We start from the raw sequence: 25050 nt of genomic DNA, 5'->3' as shown, positions 1-25050 counted from the left end.
ATTCCCTCGCCTCCCTAAACCCCTCCTCCAAAAGGAAAAAGAAACGCCGTCGCCAACCCCGCGGCTGCCGCGCCGAATTCGATTACACAGGCTGGGAACACTACAACCAGTGGCGACGGGAAACCTCGCTCCTAAAATCCGAATCCCGTGCCCAGCACAACCCACACTTCATCCCGCCCTTAAAAATCGGCAAAGACTGTTACCGCGACTGCGACTTTCCCTCGGAGTGTCAAACGCTGCATTTACGATCTGCCGTCCCATCCAGCACGCGGAAGAAAAGCGAACCCGAATTGATCTTTCCCATTTCTCCTATTAGTCCCGAGGAACGTCAACGCATAGATGATGAACGCGAGGATCAACAGTTAATTTTCGATATAGCCGCTACCACACCCCCAGCTACTCGCGCATCCAAAGAACCACACAGCTCTTCTAATCTCATCCCCGTGATTTCCTCCCCCAATCTTAGTATCCTAGTCGAGCGTGAACGACGCAAGAGTCTTGAAGCCGAAAAACGCGGATTAGAACACGAGGCGCAATTTATCGTTAGTCCTTTAACGAGTCATACCGCTTTCGCGGATATAGTCTACGGCAGCAAGGGATCATCAAGTCCGAAAGGAAAGGAACGTGAAGATGAAGGACATGAAGATTGGGATGAAACAAACACGGAAGCATTAGACGATTTGAATCCTCCCGATATGGATAACCTGGGAGAAGAAGAAACGGAAGAAGATGAAAAGGGATATGTGCGAGAATTTATACGGGTGAAGAAACGGAAGAGTATAGCGAAGATTGAGCAGCTCACGGGATTAAGATTATCCGAGGTGCAGTATGGAAAGATGGTGGGGGAAGTGGTGGATGGGGATTTGGAGGGATCGGGAATAAGAGAGCGAGAGGGAAGTATTAGCCGGAGGGCAAGTGTGGAGATCGAGAGTCCGCCTAGTAGCCCGCTGAAGATGTTTTATACTGTGGAGGATAGTGATGAGGAGGATGAGGTTAGTGAAATTCCCTCGTGGGATGGACAGTAAATTTTACTTCTGATTGTCCTTGTATATCGTTCGGGGAGTCTTGACGGATCTGGAGTCGGGTGTTTTCTCTCGATAGAGTGTGTTTTGCGAGTTGCTGGAATGTATAACACGAAGCATTTAGGCCGGCATCCACCTTCATCAGATTATCGCATAATGTTAACTTTGAACATCACCATTCAAACTGTAAACTTGAAGCAATATCCGATTTGATTCAAAATCGATAGTGGTACATTGGCCTGAAGTGATTCCACAACAACCCACAGAAAAACTCGCACCCGAATTGTGCTTTAATCATGGAACAACACATAATAACCCGTTGTAATCCTATCTCGTAGTGTGAACCATGATAAGCAATCAATTCCATTATGAAACCAAATAAAAAGTAGATATCCCCAAGACACCATCAAAGTCTGAACCCTTAGAAAGAGAAGCAAGGAAAAAGCACAAAAACATTGAAGTGCGTAAATGAATCGTGAACGTGTCCGTTTGGGAGAATCATGCGGACTCGGCGGTCTTCTTCTTCTTCTGCTCTACCTTCAAAAGTAACGCGCGGTTAATGTGTGGTAGCACCCCTCCGAAGGCGATGGTCGCGCGAATGAGGGTATCGAGTTCTTCGTCGCCACGAATGGCAAGTTGTAGATGGCGGGGCGTGATACGCTTTACTTTGAGATCCTTGGCAGCATTCTACAATGGTTAGTGAATGTCCTCGTAGGCAATCGTCGGGTAATAATAAGACTTACTCCTGCGAGCTCAAGAACTTCAGCAGTAAGATATTCCAGAACAGCCGTGACATAGACTGCGGCCTTTGCTCCCACGCGCATCTTATTTTGGGTATTGTTCTTCAAAAAACGCTTGACACGACCGCAAGGAAACTGGATTTGGCATTTGTCAGTATGTTGTGATTATAACGGTTGATGCGCAATTCGAAACACAAATAAAGTAATCCGAAATCGAAGTTTTCCAAGGATGAGAAAATTTATCTCGCGTATGCATGGCTTGTTGATATTCATGGCGCGTCGAAAATGTCTTTCCAACGAGCTTTTGGACATAGGACTAAGTTATAAGAAGGAAGGTATGTTCGACAAAATCGATGTATGTATCGCGATGGTTCGTAATCGTTCCAAGGGATTATTCGCAGATGGATTATTGACGCGATCTAGTGGGGTGTAGATACTGAAAAAAATTGGATGGTTTCCGTCTCTCCGCGGGGCCGGACCACCAAGTTCGATGGCGAAAAGAAAAGATAAAATGCAAAGTTTCGCAATACTAACCTGAAGACCAGCTTTGCTTGAATGACTTTGTTGCTTCTTGTTTCCATCTGCGCCGACCTTGCCTCCAGATGACTTTCCACCAGAAGATTTTCCTTTTCCGCCGGCCATTGTAAAATATTGAGAACGAAGCTAAATATGAAGGTAAAAGTTGATGTTGAGGTTGTTAATTTTGATGTTTTTATAAATTGTGAATTCGTATGTTGATGTTTGGCAGAACGAAGGCGCGTTAAGTTGAGAAGTGACAGTAATAATAAGGTAGAAGGTATGTAGCCGTTCTTTGCTTGCTTTGGAATCCTTGATGATGACTGGTGGCCGAAGCGAGCCTTGTGTGAATCTGGAAGATGGGAAAGTTCAAAGAGGAGAGAAGAAGGAGAAAAGCACCACCGATACTTTACTGGGCAACTTTTAAACTTGTTAGAATGATAGGAAATGTGATAGTTATCATATATACATGTGTATATGATATGTGAAGGGGCGGTTGGAAGAGATATATGGAAATGGAGTAGGAACTCTCACTACCATAAGGAAGCATGATTTCCCCATATGATGGTTACTTTCATAGCAGCCCCACGCTGATAATGAGAGACTTACCTGTGAAGCCATTGGATGGGGATGAAATAAAAGAAGAGTTTAGAGAGAGTTGTTAAGTATTCATGATGCTGTGATGGATTGATGTTTGTCGTTGTTCTGGTCAACTTGGGGCAATCAAATGAATTAGAACCTGAGGTATTCGATCACGTGAGAGGATGTCTATGATGCACGGATCATTCTTCAACTTGGAGGATTTTCCGATCTCAACACATTACATTCCTGAGCCTTATTCAAGGAAGTGAAGAAATTTGCATTGGACTATCTGAAATGGCCTCTTTTATATTAATACACCGGAAATACCATTCATCATCATGGGTTTTAATCCATTTTTGTTACTTGCTTCCTCGTGTAGGACACTCTTCCAGGGCTATTTCCTGCAAACTTTCCAGCATGGAAACGTCAACTCCATCCATTGTTGGAAAGCATAGCATTGCTCGTCCGCAAGTGGACAATCATTAGAAAGTTCTAATTGATGACTATGCTGGACGCAGTACATTCCAGACCCCAAAAGCTTGACACGATGGTTCAGGCTATCTTGCTCCTCACACTACCAAGATTCAATGGAATATTTTAAATTCCGCCCGATCTGTAAATTAGTTGAGTGCATCGAGTCCCATTCCAAAATTAAATGTCGGCGTCGCAGCATCTGTCGAATCCAATATAAGAAAACGATTTTGTTCATTTATCCAAACACGCCCTACACAGTCAATGTCTCACCCATTTCTCAACCTACTATCTAGGGCCCCAACCTCGAGGAAGAGTCGTATAGTCCCTTTAAATTCATTACTATTAGCAACACTTACACACCAACCATAACTATCACATACATGTGTGGGGTTTCTCTAGCAGTCGGTTCCAGAGCTTCTGGATTCCGTTTGCTTCCTTCTCCTCCTGCCCCTTCGCTATTGCCATCCTGCAACGATCGAGCGGAGCCATTCTCTGTATAAACTGATACCCTTTCGGCATGTGCCGTCTCATTATTGAGGCCCTGTATCTTAGGGTGGCCACCTGGATAACTCCCTGGTATACTTTGGTCCGTTCGTGCCGGTAGACCGTTGCAAGTGTCGTCCTGAAGCCCTGAATCGCCCATTGTAATGTTTGAAGTTGCTGGATAAGTTTTCAGTTGACCGGGGGTTGTAGATATACTAGAAATAAGGCTAATTATAGTTATTCTGTTTGGTTGAATTGAAGAAGTCTGAGGAGAGAAAATCAGGAAATACTTTTATATGTGGTCGATAAAACGTCAGGGCAGGAACGATTTTGGTAGTTCCGTTCATAAATTACGAAGTACTCATCTCTTCTCTCCGGCTCATTTTTCATTCATTCCGTCTCTTTTAGGTTCCTCTATCTTTGGGCAAGATCATACAACAAGACAGTCTCCACGAGTTACTCTCCCAAGCAATGTAAAAATACACAAATCAAATTGTCATATTTTTATCATGACTACTATTAGGATTTTCAAATTTCATATGCATTTAAATTCCTACTTCAAATCTTCAGCAACAGGAGTTTCTTAGGAAATTTCAGGGCGAGCGAAATGGTGGAACAGCTTTAAAGGGTCGATATATGGAGCCGGTGATCAACAGAGAGAGCGCAGTGCATGGACGAAAAGAGATGGAAACCTAGAAGTCCAGCAGCATGCTAGATGTATGCTATTCAAGTCACTCATTCCCATTCTCGAAATAGGCGCTGGTAGAAGTTTTTACCGGTATAAGATCATCCATTTCTATTGGCTCACCGAGTCCCTTTCGATGACATTCAAAATCCAGCTTGGGTCATTTGAGGACAGTTCGCCTCAGCTTCAGTATCTCTACCTAATCATCATCAGTGATATGAACGTTTAGATTATTTCGAATGGTGAATTTGCTACATTATTTGCTTGAAGATGTTCAAACGTTCTCGTCTTGTAAGGTTTAGCTGGTTCTATTTCTGTTCACTTTAGACTTCAAGATAACTAGTGATATCATCCCGCTGGTTTAGATCCAGTAGTATGCTAGGGATTTGCAATAGTCACGTATTCACAAAAGCGAAGAGTTCAATTGAATATTAAATTTCACTATGTTTATTCAATACTATCCATCCATCTCAATCATTACCATAATTGTTACTCATGAGTTTTCTCTGCAATTGATAATCAATAAACCATTCCACCACCTTACCTCTCTTCGTCACCCAAATCTTTACACCCCTCACATTCCACCTCCCCACACCTCTTACACTTAATCCTCAACCGCATTTTTGTCCCTGGACAAAACCCATGTTTGCATGGCGTACAGATACTAAAAACTCCTTCCTCATTAGTAAGCGTCTCTCCTTCGACAACAATCTGTTCAAACACCTCCCTAGGACATTTTACACATCTTTCTATCCCACATTCTTTACAAGCCCACGTCCATCCAAACGCCCCGTCCCATTCATAAGCAATCTCCCTTCCTCCACTATTCACCTTTCCTTCCTTTACGTTCATTTCGCATGACTCGGCATCCTCTGCCGTCCATGAAAATAGCGATAAACCACTTGGCCGATAAAACTGCCTCGAGACTTTACGATGATTAATCCCCACACTAGGTCCCCAAGTCATACTCTTCGACCTCTTGACCCCAATTCCCATGTCTCTATCTATCCAACTCGAGCTTCTCGGCCCAATAGGCTCAGGATATTCATACAGAGGCGATAGAGATTTTCCCGCCGGCGGCGGACTTCCAGAAAACAGCGAAGAAGTCCGTCTAGAACCCCCAGTAATAGTAAGCGCTCTGCGAAAAGGATGAGTCGATAAAGACGAAAGCGACGGAGCCAGAGATAAATCTTCGCCACCTTTCGAACTCTCATGTCTCAAATTCGGATTCGAGACAGACCTTGAGCGAGATTGTCCACCAAGAAGAGTTTTGGATCGCGTATTAGAAGGAGATGGAGTTGAGCGCACGCGATAAAATGAATAAGGGGATTGAAAGCAACAATTTTGATCGCCGCAGTGGATACTGCGATATGTATCTTCCTCTTGATGAGGGGGGAGCTCGGCTTTAGCATGTCGTTTCTGGGCGATGGAGCGCGAGGTGAAGGTTGAGAGGAGTTTGTCGATGGATTTGTAGGTGTGGTATTCGCCGGGATGGATTTGTGAGATGCGGGGAGCGGGGGCGGGGGTTGAAGGTGGAGAGGAAATGGTGGAGCTGGGGGCGCGGGCTAGGAAGTTGCGGAGGGGACTTAGGGGGGTGACGTTGAAGAGAGAGTTGAAGGATGAAGTGCGTTGTTTTTCGTGAAGGGGAAGGTGTGCTGATTGTGGAGGCTGTTGCATGGTGGGATTCTAAAGAACGCTTTCGAGGTGGGATGATAGCAAAATGGCATAGGACTTTTAAAAATACAAATCAGAAAGCAGAACTATCCTCTAAATCGGTGCGGCGCTAGATAATATGGATAAACTCAATACGATGGAAATTTATTCGGCAACTTTGAAGATTAGTTTTCTTTTTGTTGTGGGTGTGAAAAAATAGTTTTGTTTGACTCGAGGTGACTAACACAATACAATGATGTATAGTACAGTACCAGATTGACTATTATGAATCACTCTCGTATATTCAAGAAATGTGAATCATGGAAGCAGTAGAATGGAAAATAATTCACCGACTTGCTTGGAACTTTTGAATCGCTTAAAGTACGGTTGCTAAGAGCGTGCGCAATGGAGGTAAAACAAAACGATAATAATGTGATGCTTTAAAAGACTTAAATCCACTTCGGAGCTGGTTAAAGTATAGCACGCCATAGCAGGTGCCTCTAATGTTCTGTAGAAGTGAATAGATGTGGAAAGATTCTGGCTGGGAAGAGCAATTGAAACATCATTGATCACTTGCCTGAGACATACACTAAATCTTTGACTACGCCTGGCGTATAAATGTTGAACCTGTCGCATGCCAGATAGCGAAATTGTTCCAACTCTCTGGACGAATGTCCCTAGTTTCTTTTCTCAATTTTCTCTTTTCGCGAATCGCACAAAAAGATCAGATTGTATGTATGCTCCAGCACTGAATGATTTCCATGGCTTGGTGGGGTTTACCAAGGAAATATCGAATCTCCTAAACAACTTCCTATTGTTAGTTTTTTACATTATCTACCGTCGAAAAAACTTACTTCCACAAGAACCTTGCTCATTTCCATCATAGCTATTTTCTTTCCTGAACATGACCATTTCCCTGAACCAAAGACTAAATCGGCAGTGATATTCATTTCTCTCAACTTGTCATTATCATCAACTTCAAGCCACCTTTCCGGTCTGAAAATATCTGCATCTGGTCCAAAAGTAGCTTTTGAATGTGTGATGGCAATTAAACAGAGTGAAATATCTGTTCCACCTGGAACTTCAAAACCACTGATGATATCGCCACCCTCGGGTACGGTTTTCGGGAGGAGACCAGCAATAACAGGAAACATTCGGAGTCCTTCCTTGATAACTGCTTGTAAGTAGGGAAGTTCTTTTGCTTCAGCGTCAGTAATTGGGGAAGATATTTTGCCATTTTTGACACCCTCGTCTATAGCAGCTTGGAAGGCCGTGTAGCAAGTTGGTGAGGTCGTGATGTGAAGTAGCATAGCCCGAGTTGCTGTGGCCGTTGTGTCTGTACCGGCGATCCTTGTCTATTGGTTAGTTCTGATAAATGGGAAGAAACCAGTGAAAACGAACACTTGAAGTAATGCCTCCGAATTAGCCTCTTCTTGCGTGAGACCATGTGAAATAAAAGAACCAAGCATATCATTCCGAATCTTTTTAGATTCTCCAAATCTTTCCGCAACAATGTCCCTCGCAACTCTGCTCCTAGTTAGCTATTTCCTTGAAGATGAATTATCAGCCTACTGGATCATTTTTCCAAACCCAAGTTTATCTTTCTCTGTTGGTAAAAAGGGCCTGACAAGAAAACTTCGTGACAGAGTTAACAACGGCGGCATGATACCTGCTAATACGGCGGAGGGTAGTAATCGATCCACCGTTTTGATGTAGTCGTACATATCATCATCTTGACTGATGCATCCGAAGGGCTTTCCAAAAGCTACATCTGTAATCGCATCTAGTGTAAAATACTGCACTTTTTGGGCAAAGTCGAAAGGCCGGAAATTGATCGATGTTGATAGATATTTTCTCTCTATCAAATCAATGAATGCATTGAGCTGTCTATCAATAGATTCCTCTAGGTTTTCAACGTCTTTGCCCGAATACTAATCAACATAAGTTAAAAAAATTGCTCACGGTTGGAATTTGAAAGTAAAAGCTTACACCCGCAGCGGTTTTGGTTTTCAAATGGGTATGAATTTCCTCATCTGTAGTCGATAACATGGTGTCTCGATCAGGATTGAAAGCGAAAGAGCTATAAAACTTTGATCTTCGATATCCCAACTTCGCGGTACTCATGCGTCGAATGACATCTGGATCACTACAAATAAGATCATTTGGCCCTATACGTGCCAACGGACCTTAAAATCTGAGTGAGGATGATATATTTGAGCTCAAAGTCAGGGACACCTACCATATGTTTCACAGACATCATTCAGTACTTCTGGAATTCTTCCAGATAATGCTGCCCGTAACATCCATACTTTCGAAAATGAAGCAAATCGTGGTCCAGGAATATGGCGAAGGCGAGACCATACGATATATCTGTTTATTATGATGCCTGTCGTGAAAGATATGATTATGAACCAGTGTAAGTCTATTCCGGCCAGTAGAGACCTAAAATCCTGAAGATATGGCATTTTGTTAACAAAAATCAAGGACTTTCACGTAATTTAGGATGAGTGTGGAGTTGGACAATATATAGTCCAACATGAAGAAGCTACACAATGCGTGCAATGGCCGAGATTGTCCCACTCCGATATGCATGATGCATGAGGTACAGGTATGTATGCCTGGCGCAAATCCAAATGTAACGTCGGAGCAAAGTAGTACGTGAAGACGAGAGAATGGATCCCACAGTTGATAAGAGTCAGAGAGAGGTAAGAATTTTGAAGTTGTCACGTGCAAGATCCCAAACTATTTCTTCATTTGCTTACACTTTCTTCATTCCACAGTCTCACCATCAACCATATTATATAAAAAGCTGTGAGTTGAGAACTTATTTATATATTAATTAAGATATCTAAGCTATACTAAAAATCATACTATTCTATCTAATAAAATGCAGCGCTTCTCCCCCGGGTATTGATAATAACGACGCCAACAAAATCCAACAATGCACAATAGTCTATGGATAAGAAATCATAGACAAGTATCCCTCATATCAATCATCCTTCAACATATAAGCGTATCCATCATCATAACACATGACATTACATTACGCCTCCTGTTTCTCTTCCTCGATTGAAGGCGCTGCAGTTGTAGCTGCAGTACCAGTCTCTTCGTCCTTTGCCTGACTCTTGGGTACACCAAAATCTGTTGGGGCATGACGGGACATTTTTCTCAATCTCTCTCCATACTTGTAGAACAAGAAAGGAATTGGTAAAAATGCGATAGACAAGAAGCCCAACAAACTTCCAGCCCATTGCACACCAAGATTATGGAACATTGCTGTGGCAAACAGAGGAAAACCGGCACCGAAGAACGATCTCAAAAAGGTATTGGCTGCGATGGCACTGGCTGCCACGAACAAATATGAATCGACAAGGTAGTTCAAAGCCTGAAGGAAGATGGTCATGATACCAGCGCCAGTTAATATGCCACTGACGGTTGGGGCGGCCCAACTGATAGATGGATAGTTTCCTGTCCATGCGAACCAGAACAGACCACAAGGGAAAAGACAAGCACCAACCATCATCGGGACAAGTCTCTCTTCTGGAACCGGTATACCGTTGTTTTCCCTGAGTTTGCGATTATATCTTGGCTCGAAGGCAATGACGATACTGCAACCGAGAAGGACACCGACAATCATTCCCAAATATGGAAGTGTTGCAACGGCTGGGTCAATCCCACGATATTCGGCGAATACGATTGGGTAGGCTTCCAAGAAAAGATATAAGATACCATAGATGAAGGCGGTATAAATAGTGATGAGGAAAACGATTGGTTCTCCAAAAAGGAGCTTGAATGGAAGTAACAAGTGTTTCTTGATTAGATCATCGAAGCTGAGAAGTTCCTCTTCGCTGACATGGTGAATGGCGAAATTACCAGTCTCTTTTCGAATCTTTGCAGCTCGACTTTGAAGAAGTGTCTTGACATATGTTTCCTCCAGGAAGAGGATGTCGAGAATCAAGGCGAAAGCTCCCATGATACCTGTGATGTATTCGGTCCACCTCCAACCAAGATGTGACACTGTGATGAATGCTCCAACAATAGGCGAGATGAAAGGGCCGATGAACACTAACGCCGAGAAAGCGGCAATGGCAACACCTCGAGTTTCATTTCCAAACATATCGGCGAAAGCACCACCGACGACGGTCAAAGGACACGAAGCGAAAACACCGGCGAAGAATCGACATAACATCAAGGTTTGAAAATCCTTTGCTGTTGCCGCAGCAAACATGAAACAGGTGAAAACAAAGCACGCTACAGTGATAGGCTTCTTTCTGCCATAAAGTTCGGAGATTGGACCAAAAAATAATGGACCTACACGATTTGTTCATTAGCCATACTGTCTAATATCAGATGAAAGGATAGATGTACCGGTTGCAAAACCACAAATATATAACGTTAAACCGAGAACAGCCACGATCCTACTGACACCAAATTCATAGGCAACTGGTTCTACAGCTGCAGAGTAGACAGATGAACCCCATGATGCAATAAGAGTATCGAATCCTAGAACTGCAGCAGTTCTCATCTTCCTCCCGAAAGTCCATGACTTTGCACTGGCGGGATCATTTTCATCTGTTAATTCGACGAGGTAGTTGCTCTGCTCTCCGATAAGATGGGGTGGTAATCCTCTGTCTTTCCCTAATCGATATGATTTATGGGTCGTTGCGATAACGATGGGTTCATCGGGACGGGGTGCTAAGTCGAACATTCTGCACTCAAAAGATTAAATGTCTTATGGGAAATGATGAACGATCGCAATCTTTGAGATGGATGAAAAAAGAAAGGGCCTATGATGGATGCGAGACATCCTCCTTTTGTATGTTATTATTTCTTACTTCACTACTGAATAATCTCCGGGTAGGATGCAAAATTCCAGTGGCCATAATGATGCAAATCCACATGGGATCCACAAAATCACCGACCCACCACGGCGTTACCACCAAAAAAACATAATTGAACCTCGGCAGGCTCAAAATTTTCCTATATCTTGACAGCTTTTACCGCTAGACGATCAAATAATCAAACAGACGGGAAGAAAATTTTGTTGTTTAGTGAACCAAAATCCTTCCATTGGCTGTTCTAGCTCTACGACGCTATGATGCACGGAGGGCGGCACTATTAATAATGTGTATCGAACGTGTTAACCATGGCTTTGCTACGGCACACGGGATATCTATTGTGCCAAGATCGAAAGTTTTGTCGCAATCCTATCTTAGGGGAGTGTCCAAACCAATACGGGCCAGGGCCGAGCCTTGAGCCGGTAGACTCGAGTAGACTCGAGTAGACCGTCAGTCAAAACACACGAAATAGTTAACAAGATGAAAATGAGCCGAGGTACAACTTCTCAAAATATTGCTTTTGGTGGGCAAACTTCTCGGGAAAGAAAAGGGGAATTTTTCTTTTATATGAACACGTAGTTTTTTTATGTCAATTCTTATCATTGATCGAGTTGTTTGTATGTAGGTTTGAAAGCTTTTTACCTACGAACCGCCTTAGCCGTTCAACAGCCGATCGGATCACAACTGTGATAGAAAACCCGAAAAGATCCGAAACTCAATCGGATAAGATGTCAGACCTGCAGCCAGACAGCCAAAAAACTCCGAAATAAGACTAAAAACTAGGCTGAAGCCCCAATGTAGAAACGGATCCTAAGCAGATCCTCTAGCGAGGCTAATCAGTAACCTCACGTCTGTCAAAACCACCAAAACTTATCGACAAGATCCAACTCTGTTCATTGCCATCTGCCATGTTGGATCATTCGTGTATTTATTCAGCGAACATCCTCATTCGTCGCATCGGAATTTACAACTGTTGATCCATTTGCCAGGATTAATAAACGATCGTTCCCAGCAACTATTTTCCGAGGACCAACATTTTGATCCATAGCAAAAACATGGCATGGGTTCAAGACGTTCTGGGCTGTCGTGGGGGCCAGATGCAAATGTTCCAATAATCTTAAATCGAAGTTGACTGGCCAAATCGATATCGAAATTTTGCCAATCACCTCCAATTTCATTGCAGATACTGTCGAAAACCCTAACGTAATCCTGAAGTCCATCTTTGATTGCTTCGGTTCTGACAGTGACAGCCAGCGTACAATAGCCTACTCTAGAGGAGCTGCAAAGCGCTCCATCACTAGCATTGATGGTGGAAACTTCATTGTCGGGGACAGGGGCTGCGTTGGCAATAGAGATGGTGAGGAAGAGGACGGAGAGAAGTGCAATCATGGTGCGCATGATCTTGTTTGGATTGAAAAAGAGCATGTTGAGTTCGTGGAAGGTGTTTGGATTCGATTTGTGATTCGGCTGAGGTAGGGTCAGTTTTTTCCTTCCCCAAAAAGCATCATTTCCACTTATTTTGTCTGTGTACTTATTGAGGCGAAAAAGAATTGTAGAGTGTATGTGGAGGTGGTATACATTTGTTTGGATATTTAAGTGTGCTGCTGTGTTGGTGTGTTGGTGGAAAGTTGTATTTATGGGAAAGAGAAGGCAACCTTGATGGACGTCGAAGGAGGTTTGGGTTCCAGGAACGTAACACAACAGTTGGTATTCACCAAGAACTGCGGGATCAATCTCAAAATGTGGTGTGGTTATCGACCAAGATCGTTTCAACCAAAGACCGCGCCGTTAAATTCGAAAATGCGGCATGGTTATTGACCAAGCAGCTTCAAGGAAAGAATTAGTGTCATCCATTGGGATTTCGAAACTGTAGTTGTGCATACAAGCCAACGCCATTTCGATGAACCTCTCCGCGGCGCGATATTCAATTTCCTTAAATACTAGGTATGGATAGATTATTTCAAGTGAATGCAATACCTTCACTCTTTTGCAAATTTGTGACGATGGCCCTCAAGTCGAGGTTTAGGGGAGGCCTTTGATAGGTTGGGTAAAATGGAAGGAGTAGAGGTTAATAAGCCGTACTAGTTCTGCGGATGCACATTTTGCTATTTTGGTACACTACATGTTAGATCCTAACCCCAGAATACCACAACTCCATTTACCACAAGTCAAGGATTTGATTGGAAAATGTGAATTCTCTCCACTCACTTCTAACATTGTTCATATTGTTTGGCGCTGCAATGGCTGAATTTATACATGCCGTCATGGTAGCAGCGAAAGTTTGCAGGGTTGCTTCCCTGAGGATGTGCAATTTGATTTATTTTATGGTTTAATCAGTTCCCTTAGTTGGGGTTGGGCTTTTCGAAAAGCAGAGCATGATTATGAACAAGGGGCACGGAATCAAAAGTATGTCCGTGATTATTTCTTCATTTCAAACGGGGACCCTCAACCAATCAATACATATAAAATCCCATAAAATTTGTACAACTAATTCCTTCGACACAGGTAAAACAGAAAGTCTTGGAAGAAAGTGTTGACAATCAATCTTCCTCGACTTTAGCCAATCCCAATTGAATCGGGTTCGGCCCGCGAACCTAAAAAAAAGCTTATATGACAAAGAGAGCTAGACCAAAAGCTTATATTGATAATCGGCTCTTACAGACGGCCGACTAGTTCTAATCAGGGAAGGTGAATGTTCGCCGGTAGCCGAATTGTCCCTCTGCCGATCTTGGTATAAAATATATCAAATACATTAAAATCCTTAAATTACTATTGAAAAAAGTCTTATTTCTGGTACCCAATTACGAGTTTTCAAGTTAATATAATAAATTTTTCGTTGTAAGATTCTTATTATCAAATTGAAATCAGTATTATAAACTCTTTAATATGAATTCAAAAATTGTTCAAACTGTTCATATTTTATAACTAGCGGGACATTCCATTTACCCCCACTAGTTTCTAGTGGGCCATTTATTAGTGCCGGTTATTACCTATGCTTAAACATAATTTCTAGCCAATCCAACCCCTAGTTTCTACGTGGAGCTCCCTGCGGGGAGCATGCCACGCCTACAATATTACCCTATTCACCACAGAATTGATCAATGGAATGTAAGAGCAAAGCATTGATATGTGCAATTTTCACGGACAATGGAGTGAGCATTGATAAATGCCCCTCTCTCTCTACCAGCGAAAGTAAATTTGTAAAACCTTTCAGGCCATGTTTAATTGCTATGTTTCATTATCTGCTTTCACGAGGTGGAGCGCTCTCAGAATCGAAGAGAAATAAATATTCGTTCTCTCCCACAAAAATGGAAGGGATATTACCCATTCTTTCACACACGAATATCGCAAGGCAATCCTTGGGTGAAATCATTTAATCCTTACTTATACCGCTGATCTCAAAACGTATGCATATTCCCCCTCAACCCCCTGGTCAGAATATCTTTAGCTAATTCGTTACCAGGCCTACCAAAATCGTTCACCATAATCGCACAATTCAAAATGCAATTCCTAAACTCTACTTCTTCCTATTCCCTCCGGGTTATCTTCGTCATGGCTATCTTCACCCTCTCCACATCTGCCGCTGCTCTTTCCCACACCGTCAATTATCCTGTTTCGGGTGGCAAACCCGTTTCTCTCGCTGATGAAATGCCACATACGGAGTTACAGTAGAGGGAGGGACTTTATATTCTGGAATCTTCGGGATTGGTACTAGGGTTTCTTTTGGGGGAATGTTGTCATGTTACGCATATCCGTGCTTGGAGCATGATGCTTGATGCGTCAGTCACTTCAGTACCACAGTATCTCTCGTCGGGCACTCTATTTTATTTTATATCGAGAAGTAACACGAACATAAGATTACAAAAAAAGATGGGGAATATGGAATGAGAAAAGCTCTGCCTACGAGGTTTAAAAAGAGATGGGTTTTTGTGCGGGAAAATAAGTGGTCATCATGATTTATCAACGGCTTCTTAAACGATATTCAAAAATTTTGATTGGAGTTATCTGAGCGAGGCGTACTATTTGTTGTTGAAAAGCGCTTGGGATTTAAAACCCGGTTACTGTACCTAGGATATCTACCTAATTATTAATTGTCCTGGCTACCTAGGTAGCGAGTGTTTGATCGCGGTGTAATAAGTCTTATTATTGTTAATGCTTCGGACTGTTGATGTTTTTGGGAGAGAGCTTTTGTTGAGTGTTGAGGCTAGATTTTGATTTTGATTATCTTGTGAGCATGATGAACATTGCTGGTGTTGTTGAATTTTACCTGTGATTTTAATACATTACTTTGTGCTATCGACGACATTGTTGCTTCTTATACGGAGGCTTAGCTCGGCTTCCCTTGTGGTGATAGTTATTAGCTAATTAATAGGCAATCTTATTATTATTATATATCTTTGGATTTATCTACTATCTACTATCTACTATCTACTTTTCATTATTCTTATAGAAGAAGAAGAGAAAGACTATAATTTAGAGGACAATATATTTTTTACAAATAAAGTTACAAATAAATCGGTGGATAAGAAATTGAGAAAGCTGATATGGATTGTTGGGGGAATGTTCATTGAAGCCTGGGTGCTGACCCTGTTTATATTCTTAGGGAAACAGGTGTACAAACAGTCATCGGATATTCCCCACGATCCACAGGCAACATCCTCGAGAGGTAATGGGAAGAAGGTCACAATAGATCAGGTTATGTAATTAAAATTAATATAACGTGGTTTATCAGGACCCTGTACATATCAGGACCCTGTACACTTTTACCTCAATTATTACCTTTCAACTTCAACACGCGATTTATCAATATTTAATTATGCAAACTACTTCAAAAGAAGCTCGAATCAATTTAGCTATTGAGGCTATTTGTATATCTCAAAATTTGAGTATTCGGAAAGCTGCAAAACTCTATAATATACCTTATATTACCCTTACTTTTAGAATGAATGGAATTCTGTCTTTTATTGAATATCGATCAACAAATCATAAAATGATAGAATTGAAGGAGAAATCGCTTCTTTAATATATATTGGATATAGATGAAAAAGGGTTTAGTCCTCGAATAAGTGATATGGAAGATATGGCGAATTATATACTCGAAACACAGGGTGCGAAGAAGGTTGGAAAGCTCTGGGCTCATCGTTTTGTGAAACAATATACAGAATTAAAGATATGTTTTAATCGTGTTTATGATTTTCAAAAAGCTCTCTACGAAGATTCAGAGCTTATTGAAAGATAGTTTCGATTGATATCGAATATACAGGCCAAATATAGTATTCTGGATTGCGATTTCTACAACTTCGATGAAACAGGCTTTATGATGGGACAAATATCATCATATATAGTAGTTACTAAAGCTGATCGATATGGAAAAAGCAAAGTTATACAATTAGATAATCAAGAATAAATTATAGCGATTATTTGTATTAATAAAGAAAATCATAATATACCTTTGTTTTTGATAGTAAAAAGCAAATACCATCTTTCAAATTGATATACCGAAAATGATTTACTATACAATTGGCTTATTAAACCTATTATTAATAGATGAACAAATAATGAGATAGATCTTGAATGAATTAAGCACTTCAATAAACATACTGAAAATAGGAAAGTGGATAGATATCAAATGTTAATGCTTGATAGGTATGAAAGTCATAAATCGCCAACATTTCAGGAATACTGCAAGGAATACGATATTATATTACTTAGTTTATTATCTCATTCTTTGTATTTAACTCAACTATTCGATATCAGCTGTTTTGGTCCTTTAAAGTATTTATATAGTCGACAAATCGAGAATTTTATCAAGGCGCATATTATTCATATTATCAAAACCAAATTCTTTCAAGTCTTCAAAGCTGTATATATCGAAGCAATATCTATATCAAATGGTAAAGCTGGGTTCCGCAAAGCTGGGCTAATCCCATTTAATCCGGAAATTGTATTTTCAAAGCTAGATATTCGAATAAAAACTCCATTAAATAGATCAATATCAATCGATCCTGATATATAGCAATCTCAAATATCTCACAATCCAATTGAAGCTCTTTCTTAATTTACTTTAATGAAAAATCATATTGCTCAACATCAAAAGAGCTCATTTACTTCAATATTTAAAACAATTGTAGCTTTAGCTAAGAGTATAGAGCTTTTAGTTTATGCGAATATACTTTTAGTTGTTGAGGTTCATAATCTCCGCAAAGCAAATGAAGCATTTAGTAAATGCTAAAGAGCTAGAAAAGCTTTAATATGAAAAGAAGGAGTACTTTCAGTAGAAGATAGGTATGATATATTAGAACAAGAGAATGTAGAAGATCAGATACAATGCAATGAATTTACAAATGATAATTCTTCAGCAAGAAGGCAAACTACTATACAACGATATAGCAAATGTGGTAATGCTTCACATAATGCACGAACTTGTCAATTAGATCCAGCATTAGTTGATCTTTGAATTGTATGTAATTTAATTCTAATTTATAGTATTGTTGTAATTTTATTTCAATGGAATGTAGGCAATTGAGGTAAAAGTGTACAAGGTCCTGATATGTACAGGGTCCTGATAAACCACGTTAAATACTAACGTGGTTTATCAGCAGTCCGCCCATATCACTAGTCCGCCCACTTTTTGGCCATTTCCAACTCTTCCACTTCAATACACGTTTTATCAATAATTACTTATGGAAACTCATTTTAAAGAAGTACGAATTATCTTAGCTATTGAAGCTATTAAACTTAATCCACAATTCTCAATTCGGAAAGTGGCAAACCTTTATAATATACCTCGATCTACTTTGGGGGATAGAATTAAAGGTTGTACTAATATGGCTGATTATCGATCAAAAAGTCATAATTTGACCAAATTAGAAGAGGAGATGCTTATCCAGTATATAATCGATATGGATGAGAGAGGGTTTGTATCTAAATTAAATAGTGTAGAAGATATAGCGAATTATATCCTTAAATCGCGGGGTGCGAAGAAGGTTGGAAAGTGTTGACCTCCTGGGATCTTGGCAGCATATGCATATATATTGCATGATGCATATAAGGAGCAAGCAAAACTCAACTTTTAATTCATTCTTTCCTTTTTGGTATACTGTTTGTTTGCTTTCAATATTTTGATTTCAAAGCACTTTAATTCCGAAGGCCGAATACCTAACCCTATTCCTTCATTTTTTTGAATATATACTCGCAGCTTAACTGCTTAGCTAGAGAATCAATCAATTCAATCTGATGCTCTTTCTGGTCTCAAGAAACTCAATAGAATGCTTTGGGTTCATCGCTTTGTTAAACGATGCCCAGAATTAAAGATGCGATTTAATTGTATTTGTGATTTCCAAAGAGCTCTTTGTAAAGATCCAAAGCTTATTAAAGAGTAGTTTTGATTAGTATTCAATATATAAGCGAAATATGATATTGTCGATTCCGATTTCTATAACTTCGATGAAACCAGCTTTATGATGGGTGTAATATGCCCTAAAATAATTGTAATTAGTATTGAAAAATGTAACAGAAGTAAGACAATAAAATTAGGCAATCGAAAATGGGCTACAGCGATCATATATAGTAATGGAGAGGGTTGGACTATACCTTCATTCTTGGTGGTACAAAGGTAATATCACCTTTCTAATTGGTATACCGAAAGCGGTTTTCCTGCAGATTGGGCTTTTAAACCTACTTCTAATAGATGGACGAATAATGAGACAGGATTAGAATGATTAAAGCATTTCGATAAACATACTATTCGTCAAAGGAAGGGCAAATATCGAATGCTAGTATTGGATAAGTACAAAAGCCACGAATCAAAACTTTTTCAATTATATTACAAATCAAATGATATTATATACCTCAGATTATTATTATACTCAAATCATTTAATTCAATCACTCAATGTTAGATGTTTTGGCGTATTTAAACATTCATATAGTTGTCAAATTGAAGGATTTATCAAAGCTCATATCAATCATATCATTAAGGTTGAATTATTTATAGTCTTCAAAGCTGTATATTTACAATTATTTACTATTCAGAATATGAAAACTGGTTTTCGAGAAGCAGGTCTAATACTATTCGATCCTTAATCTATACTCTCAAAACTAGATATTAGGATTCGTACTTCTACCCCTTCATCTACCTCTTTAGAACTTACCAATTCCTGGATCTCTCAAACCTCTCACAATCCAATTGAAGCTCTCTTATAATCAACTTTAATAAAAGCTTGAATAGCTCATTATCAATCAAGTTCTTCTATATTTATATTTGAGATTATACAAGCTTTAATTAAGGGTATAAAGAGATTAGCATATAAGAATATACTTTTAAATATTGAGAATCGTATATATCGAAGAGCAAATAAGATATTAAGTAAATATCGATATATTAAAAAAATTTAACTATATAATGAAGGAGTACTTACTGAATAAGAAATTGAAGATATATTAACGTAACTGTGTGAACGAAGTGAATGACTTCAATTCAATTACTACTGTAATAAAGAACTAAGCGAACGCGAAAGAGACTAGCTCTTTTAGTAAGTCTATATAAGACTTACTACTTTCAATATGTAGCTAGCTCTTTAGACAGAATACAATTAGACATACAGGACCTACGTAATCTGTGGGTGCTACGTCTTCCGTATCCTTCTCGTACCAACAGTAACGTATGGGGAACTCGGACACTTTTTGCCCATCGCCAACTTGAAACCCTAATAACTTTTATTATGTATACCCAATCACCTTTTACACCTGCTCAGATTGAAGAGAAGCTTCAACAAGCTATAGTTGCACTTCAATTAAAAGAATTTAAATCAATTAGAAAGGTTGCAGAGCATTTTGAAGTCCCTAAGTCCACTCTAGCCGATAGGCTGGCTGGGAAGAAAACACGTTCCCAAACCTACGAAATGGCTCAAATTCTTTCAAACGCAGAAGAAAATACTCTTGTACAATGGATTCCACAACTCACGATCACTGGATTCCCTGCTACACCTATATTGATGAAGGAAATAGCCGACGAAATTCGTCTTCGATGTATTCAGATTGCATCATCTCGAATTCCTACCTCAATAGAAATTCCATCTATAAACCACAAATGGATCTATAGATTCCAAAAACAATATCCAGAACTTAAAATATGCTATTTATATCAATTAGAATCTAATCGAGCTAAAAAGGTAACTCTGAAGAATATTCAGGCTTGGTTTGATATGTTTCGTATATATTTTATTGAACGAAAGTATAAATTAGATAATATATATAATATAGACAAAATTGGATTTGGAGTTGGAAGTACTCAAAGTATGTGCATTATAGTCAATTCTATTTAGAAATCGAATTGGAAAGTTATAATTGGCAAGCAAGAATGGATAACTGTATTTGAATATGTCAATGTAGCTAGAAAGGCTCTATCACCTATAATCATTTTCAAGGCTCAGAATACGAATTCTGTATGGATTCCAAAGGATAAACTTCAAAACTAGTAGTTCTCTACTAGTACAAATAGATGGACCTCAAATAGTTATGGATTAGAATGATTAAAAAGGGTTTTCGAACCAGAATCCAAGAAAGTGTCAGATGACCGACCTCGACTTTTGATTATGGATGGCTATTCAAGTTATATTACAGGCAGCTTTATTGCTTTCTGTATAGAGAAGGATATCGATTTACTTATATTATCTTCTCATTGCTTCCACTTGCTTCAATCACTTGATATTGCAATGTATGGGCCAATGAAACGATATCATGCTTTAAAGGTCGATCGATATTCTCGAATTGGTGTAAAGCGAATTCAAAGAGCTGAATGGGTAGAACTCTTTCAAAATATTAGAAAAAAAGCATTGAATTCTTCTAATATTAAAGCTAGCTGAAGAGAAGCTAGTTTAATACCTTTTACCCCACGAAAAGTACTCGATACATTACCATTTAACTCCTCTCAACAATCTTTTACTCCACAAATGAGAACCCCCAATCAAGACCTAGACTTATATATACTCAAAAGTTCTCCTCCAGATGGGACAGAACTAATATAAGCAAATCAGATCTTTAATATAGCTCTAGCAAGCAATAGTTCTCCTATATCATCAATTTGTCGATATGCCAAGAGAATGACTAGGCTTGTAGAATCTCAAAATGCTGAGATAGCCTTACTTCGGAAACAGCTCGCTGATGCTCAGGAAGTAATTGAGACTCGAAAAAAGAGAATTAAAGGCAAAAGAGTCAAATTACAAGGTCAATTTGTCTTTAGTACTAAGGAAATATTGAAAATAGTACATGAAGCGAAGGAAAAACCTAAGGAGAAAAAGCTACGAGGACGACCACGCAAGCGCCCAATTGAAGAATCAGAAGAAGAGATTGAAGAAGAAGAGCTAGAGAATAGTTCAAATGATTCAGAATTGGAATTGGAGGATTGTGTGGCTCGTAGAACAAGATCGCGTGTAGAATAATTGAAAAAGTGTCCGAGTTCCCCATATGTCCGAGTTCCCCATACATTACGTTATTACAATAAAAGATTGATAATCAGATTTAATATAACAAATGTATTACGACGGGCTACACAACTACCAAGACACGTGATCATTAAGGATCACGGTATAGGTGATCACTGGTGATCATTAAGGATCACTAAGGATCACGATATAGGTGATCACTGGTGATCATGAAGGATCACCAGTAATCATAGAAGCATGAAGGACTATATAATCAAGATGGATTTCCTTTGTATAGAGCTTCGTGCTCAAGATCAATCATTTAGTATACTCTACTATTAGTTACGAATTGCATTATTGTCATTACTTTAAGTCCCTGCTTGACGCCTAGTTATAAACCATCTCGAGAGCCTAGAGCACTTCCACGTGATCTAGACGGCAAACCTCGTAACAAAATGTCAAAATGAGAGAAATCCTAATGAAGAATCATTTATTAATCGATATTGTAGTAAGTACGGAAAGACTGATCATAATTCAAGAACTTGTCAAAATGATATAATAGATCCTAGATTATTAGATTCTTAATAGTTTAAATCAATTGAATAAGTTATGATTGATTAATTAGAATTTGAAGTGGTTAAATAATCAAAAAGTGGGCGGACTAGTGATGTGGGCGGACTGCTGATAAACCATGTTATCTATAAATCCTTATAAAATATCTAATTCTTCAATCTAACTAAGTCCAATACCCCCTTTAAGTTCAGACCACCTGTCACGATTCACCATTAGGATTAGTGTCTTGGGATAAAAAGAAATCACGTGATAAGGAGCCCTGAGGAGCCAGAAAGCTCCTGAAGGCTTCCTTTATCGTTCATTATATAATCAGAGTAATTTCATAGTTTAGGAGCTTTGTGCTCAATTTAATTATCAATTAGTTTATTTACATTCTACTTGATCTAGTAACGACTTCATTTCCAAGTAAATACCAATGATAAAGCCCTAACCCATAACTACCAACCGACGAACCTTAGGCAGCCGCTGCCTCCAGTACAGTATCGTTACACCACCCTCTTTTTAAACCACCTTTCACATCAAAAATCATTACTTTTATCTATTAATTAACAACTCTGTTAAAGTGAATGGTTCCTGCGTAGCACGTGCACAGGGCACTAGTCCTATTAGGACTAGATTGAGAAGCTCTCTGTAGGAGAGCTTCGCACTTCCGTAGAACTTAGATAATGAGTGATTTATATATAAGACCAATATAGCCTCAGTTCTGCCCTATCAGCTTCCCACTATTCCCTGTGTAAGGTCATTCCTTTTAACAAACTCTACAATAAATAATTATTATTTAATAAAAATTTAAATCAGATTCCTTTTACAATTATGTTATGTAGTAACAGTCAACCTGTCTGTAACGATACTATACTGGAGGCAGCGGCTGCCTAAGGTTCGTCGGTTGGTAGTTATGGGTTAGGGCTTTATCATTGGTATTTACTTGGAAATGAAGTCGTTACTAGATCAAGTAGAATGTAAATAAACTAATTGATAATTAAATTGAGCACAAAGCTCCTAAACTATGAAATTACTCTGATTATATAATGAACGATAAAGGGAGCCCCTAGGAGCTTTGAGGGCTCCTAGGGCTCCTTATCACGTGATTACTTTTCATCCCAAGACACTAATCCTAATAGTGAATCGTGACAGACTTATACTTGTTATAATTAGATTTGTTACTTTGAATACTACGTTCAACTTCTACACCGTTATATATACATACAAATATAAACTCTCAACCCATCCCACTACAATCCATGCGCCCAACCCTCCCTATAAACCCAACTCACTTCCTCTCCGCCCTCTTAGAATTTTTCTCCCACTTCTTACACCAAGCATCCCAACTCCTCGCACCCTTCCCCAAAACCCCCAGTAAATCCTCTTTCATCTCCCGTTCCTGCCACCTCTCATCATCCCAATCCCTGACTCCACCTTCCGGCATCCCACCTCTCTCACCACTTTTAACCCTCCCCCTCAAATCCGGTTCCCACCCCATCGCTTTCAAAGCCTCTGAATCTGTGGGTGGGACCCCCGCACTCTCGAATCGTGCGGGGTTACGCTTGTGACATAATTCCTTGACGTATTTTTCTAGGATGCTGAGTTGCTCGCTTTTTTGAAAGCGGAGGTAGAGTTCTCGATCTTGGGTACGGGTTTGGGAGGGATCGTGAGGAGGTGTGTCTTGGGGTTTTAGTCGGCTGGTGATGGAGCGTGATACGAGGTAGCCTCGGATAGAGGTGAAGGCCCATATGGCGTCTACTTCGAAGAGACCACCGAAGGGCCAGATGACGGCGGCGAAGGTGTCGATTAGCAGGGTGGGGAGGAGAAGGAGGGTGGATATTGCGGAGTGTTTTTTTGCGCGGATTTTGGTGCGGGTTAGCTGGGAGAGGAATTGGGTGCGGAGATCGACGGGGGAATCGTGGATGCTTGACGGATAGACGATGTGAAGTTCTTCAATTTCTGAGAGGTAGTTTAGTTCAGGATCTAGAAGAAGGTGGAATGGCTAGGAAGTACCTTTTCGAGGAACTCGATTAAGAAATGTTATATCTGTATTTTTGATGGAGTTAATTCCCCAAACAACACCCCGAGTGGCTTTACTATGAAGTCCTTTGAAACTCATGGTTTTACCATCATAAGTTTTAGCTTTTTTGACCTTATAATCAGAGTATGGTTAGCTATTGTCATGCCATCAAGACAGCTCCACGAAACGAAGTTAACTTACTTCACGCTGCCAAATCCGCTTCCCCTTATGACGTTTTCCTTCTTTGATTCCTTCAGCTGGCTTGAGAAGATGAGCTGCAGGTGGTGTATACATTAGATATCGCTGAGTGATTATTAGTGGAATGCTGACGTGGGATTAAAATAGCGACAAACTTGAGGAAAGTCAGCATCCGAAACATTTATGGGTTTAGGAAGTGGTATGAGATATGCGATTACTCGGTGGGAATCTCGAGTAAAGTGTATTTCATCTGGATTGTACTGAGAAATTCTTCGGGGTGGAAGTGATGGGCCGGTATGAATGTTTAGGTTCGGTCTGTTACCTGGAAGGGGTGGCGGGTTATCGGAAGTATTGGTTTCATAGGATTCGGTTGTGGAAATGTTGGACCGATTAGGAGGAGGTGTGGACGTGGTATCAGTCGTGGCATTTTCTGAAGATTGACTTAAAAGATTTGATTTAGATCTTCGTACGAATAATGGTAGAGGTGTAGCAGACAGATCATCTCCCGGAACACCTCGGATTGTGGACTCTTCATCTTCAACTGATGGAGCAGGAGGATTTCTGGGAGGTAACGAAGGAGATTGTTGTTGTTCCTGTTGTTGTTGTTTTTGTGACTGAGTCTGAGGATTGGCTGAAATGTTTACGGGCTCCGCTGGGAGCTCATAATATACTTGGTTGACCATCTTTTGAATCTCAATTCACTTGTCAGAGATGAGCTATAGAAAGGAAACAAAATATTCGGAAAAGAAAGAATGAAGCAATTTTGTCTGAATATTTTTTTTCTTTCTTTTTTTTGTGATAGAATAGATGAAATGAAGTTTCATGCTGTTGTACAAGCAACATGATACACGGTGAACACGA

The 25050-nt window shown here is 39.9% G+C and overlaps 11 protein-coding genes across 11 annotated transcripts in view; 4 read left to right on the top strand and 7 right to left on the bottom strand.

Moving 5' to 3' along the window:
* SS1G_02053 (predicted protein) overlaps positions 1–1265 on the top strand; it is a gene marked incomplete at both ends in the record, with an annotated part of 1486 nt that extends 221 nt beyond the window's left edge. The window contains 2 exons of the mRNA XM_001597807.1: positions 317–1021; positions 1250–1265. Of these exons, the coding sequence (XP_001597857.1) occupies positions 317–1021; positions 1250–1265 (721 nt within the window). The remainder of the gene's footprint in view (positions 1–316; positions 1022–1249) is intronic.
* A 255-nt stretch (positions 1266–1520) lies between these two features.
* SS1G_02052 (histone H2A) lies at positions 1521–2404 on the bottom strand (the record flags this gene model as incomplete). The annotated part of the gene is made up of 3 exons (XM_001597806.1): positions 1521–1709; positions 1766–1897; positions 2297–2404. The coding sequence occupies 3 exons, from the start codon at positions 2402–2404 to the stop codon at positions 1521–1523; spliced, it is 429 nt and encodes a 142-aa protein (XP_001597856.1).
* Positions 2405–3457: 1053 nt separating this feature from the next.
* On the bottom strand, positions 3458–3977 carry SS1G_02051 (predicted protein; the record flags this gene model as incomplete). The annotated part of the gene is made up of 2 exons (XM_001597805.1): positions 3458–3473; positions 3691–3977. The coding sequence occupies 2 exons, from the start codon at positions 3975–3977 to the stop codon at positions 3458–3460; spliced, it is 303 nt and encodes a 100-aa protein (XP_001597855.1).
* A 668-nt stretch (positions 3978–4645) lies between these two features.
* SS1G_02050 (predicted protein) lies at positions 4646–6179 on the bottom strand (the record flags this gene model as incomplete). Its single annotated transcript, XM_001597804.1, has 2 exons — positions 4646–4697; positions 5047–6179. 2 exons carry the CDS (start codon positions 6177–6179, stop codon positions 4646–4648), a joined length of 1185 nt encoding a protein of 394 aa, XP_001597854.1.
* Positions 6180–6879: 700 nt separating this feature from the next.
* SS1G_02049 (hypothetical protein) lies at positions 6880–8620 on the bottom strand (the record flags this gene model as incomplete). The annotated part of the gene is made up of 4 exons (XM_001597803.1): positions 6880–6954; positions 7010–7510; positions 8118–8323; positions 8395–8620. The coding sequence occupies 4 exons, from the start codon at positions 8618–8620 to the stop codon at positions 6880–6882; spliced, it is 1008 nt and encodes a 335-aa protein (XP_001597853.1).
* A 578-nt stretch (positions 8621–9198) lies between these two features.
* SS1G_02048 (hypothetical protein) lies at positions 9199–10863 on the bottom strand (the record flags this gene model as incomplete). Its single annotated transcript, XM_001597802.1, has 2 exons — positions 9199–10466; positions 10524–10863. 2 exons carry the CDS (start codon positions 10861–10863, stop codon positions 9199–9201), a joined length of 1608 nt encoding a protein of 535 aa, XP_001597852.1.
* Positions 10864–11925: 1062 nt separating this feature from the next.
* SS1G_02047 (predicted protein) lies at positions 11926–12418 on the bottom strand (the record flags this gene model as incomplete). Its single annotated transcript, XM_001597801.1, has 2 exons — positions 11926–11963; positions 12028–12418. The coding sequence occupies 2 exons, from the start codon at positions 12416–12418 to the stop codon at positions 11926–11928; spliced, it is 429 nt and encodes a 142-aa protein (XP_001597851.1).
* Positions 12419–14494: 2076 nt separating this feature from the next.
* SS1G_02046 (predicted protein) lies at positions 14495–14665 on the top strand (the record flags this gene model as incomplete). The annotated part of the gene is made up of 1 exon (XM_001597800.1): positions 14495–14665. The coding sequence occupies one exon, from the start codon at positions 14495–14497 to the stop codon at positions 14663–14665; it is 171 nt and encodes a 56-aa protein (XP_001597850.1).
* Positions 14666–15809: 1144 nt separating this feature from the next.
* On the top strand, positions 15810–16232 carry SS1G_02045 (hypothetical protein; the record flags this gene model as incomplete). Its single annotated transcript, XM_001597799.1, has 2 exons — positions 15810–15861; positions 16033–16232. The coding sequence occupies 2 exons, from the start codon at positions 15810–15812 to the stop codon at positions 16230–16232; spliced, it is 252 nt and encodes an 83-aa protein (XP_001597849.1).
* A 3483-nt stretch (positions 16233–19715) lies between these two features.
* On the top strand, positions 19716–21644 carry SS1G_02044 (hypothetical protein; the record flags this gene model as incomplete). The annotated part of the gene is made up of 4 exons (XM_001597798.1): positions 19716–20205; positions 20548–20795; positions 21150–21399; positions 21631–21644. 4 exons carry the CDS (start codon positions 19716–19718, stop codon positions 21642–21644), a joined length of 1002 nt encoding a protein of 333 aa, XP_001597848.1.
* A 1615-nt stretch (positions 21645–23259) lies between these two features.
* On the bottom strand, positions 23260–24872 carry SS1G_02043 (predicted protein; the record flags this gene model as incomplete). Its single annotated transcript, XM_001597797.1, has 4 exons — positions 23260–23930; positions 24099–24123; positions 24193–24294; positions 24345–24872. The coding sequence occupies 4 exons, from the start codon at positions 24870–24872 to the stop codon at positions 23260–23262; spliced, it is 1326 nt and encodes a 441-aa protein (XP_001597847.1).
* Positions 24873–25050: the final 178 nt, after the last annotated feature.

This window comes from Sclerotinia sclerotiorum, genomic scaffold (genome assembly GCF_000146945.2).
Source record: "Sclerotinia sclerotiorum 1980 UF-70 scaffold_2 genomic scaffold, whole genome shotgun sequence".
NCBI lineage: Eukaryota > Fungi > Ascomycota > Leotiomycetes > Helotiales > Sclerotiniaceae > Sclerotinia > Sclerotinia sclerotiorum.
This window is presented reverse-complemented; position numbering and strand designations above follow the sequence as displayed.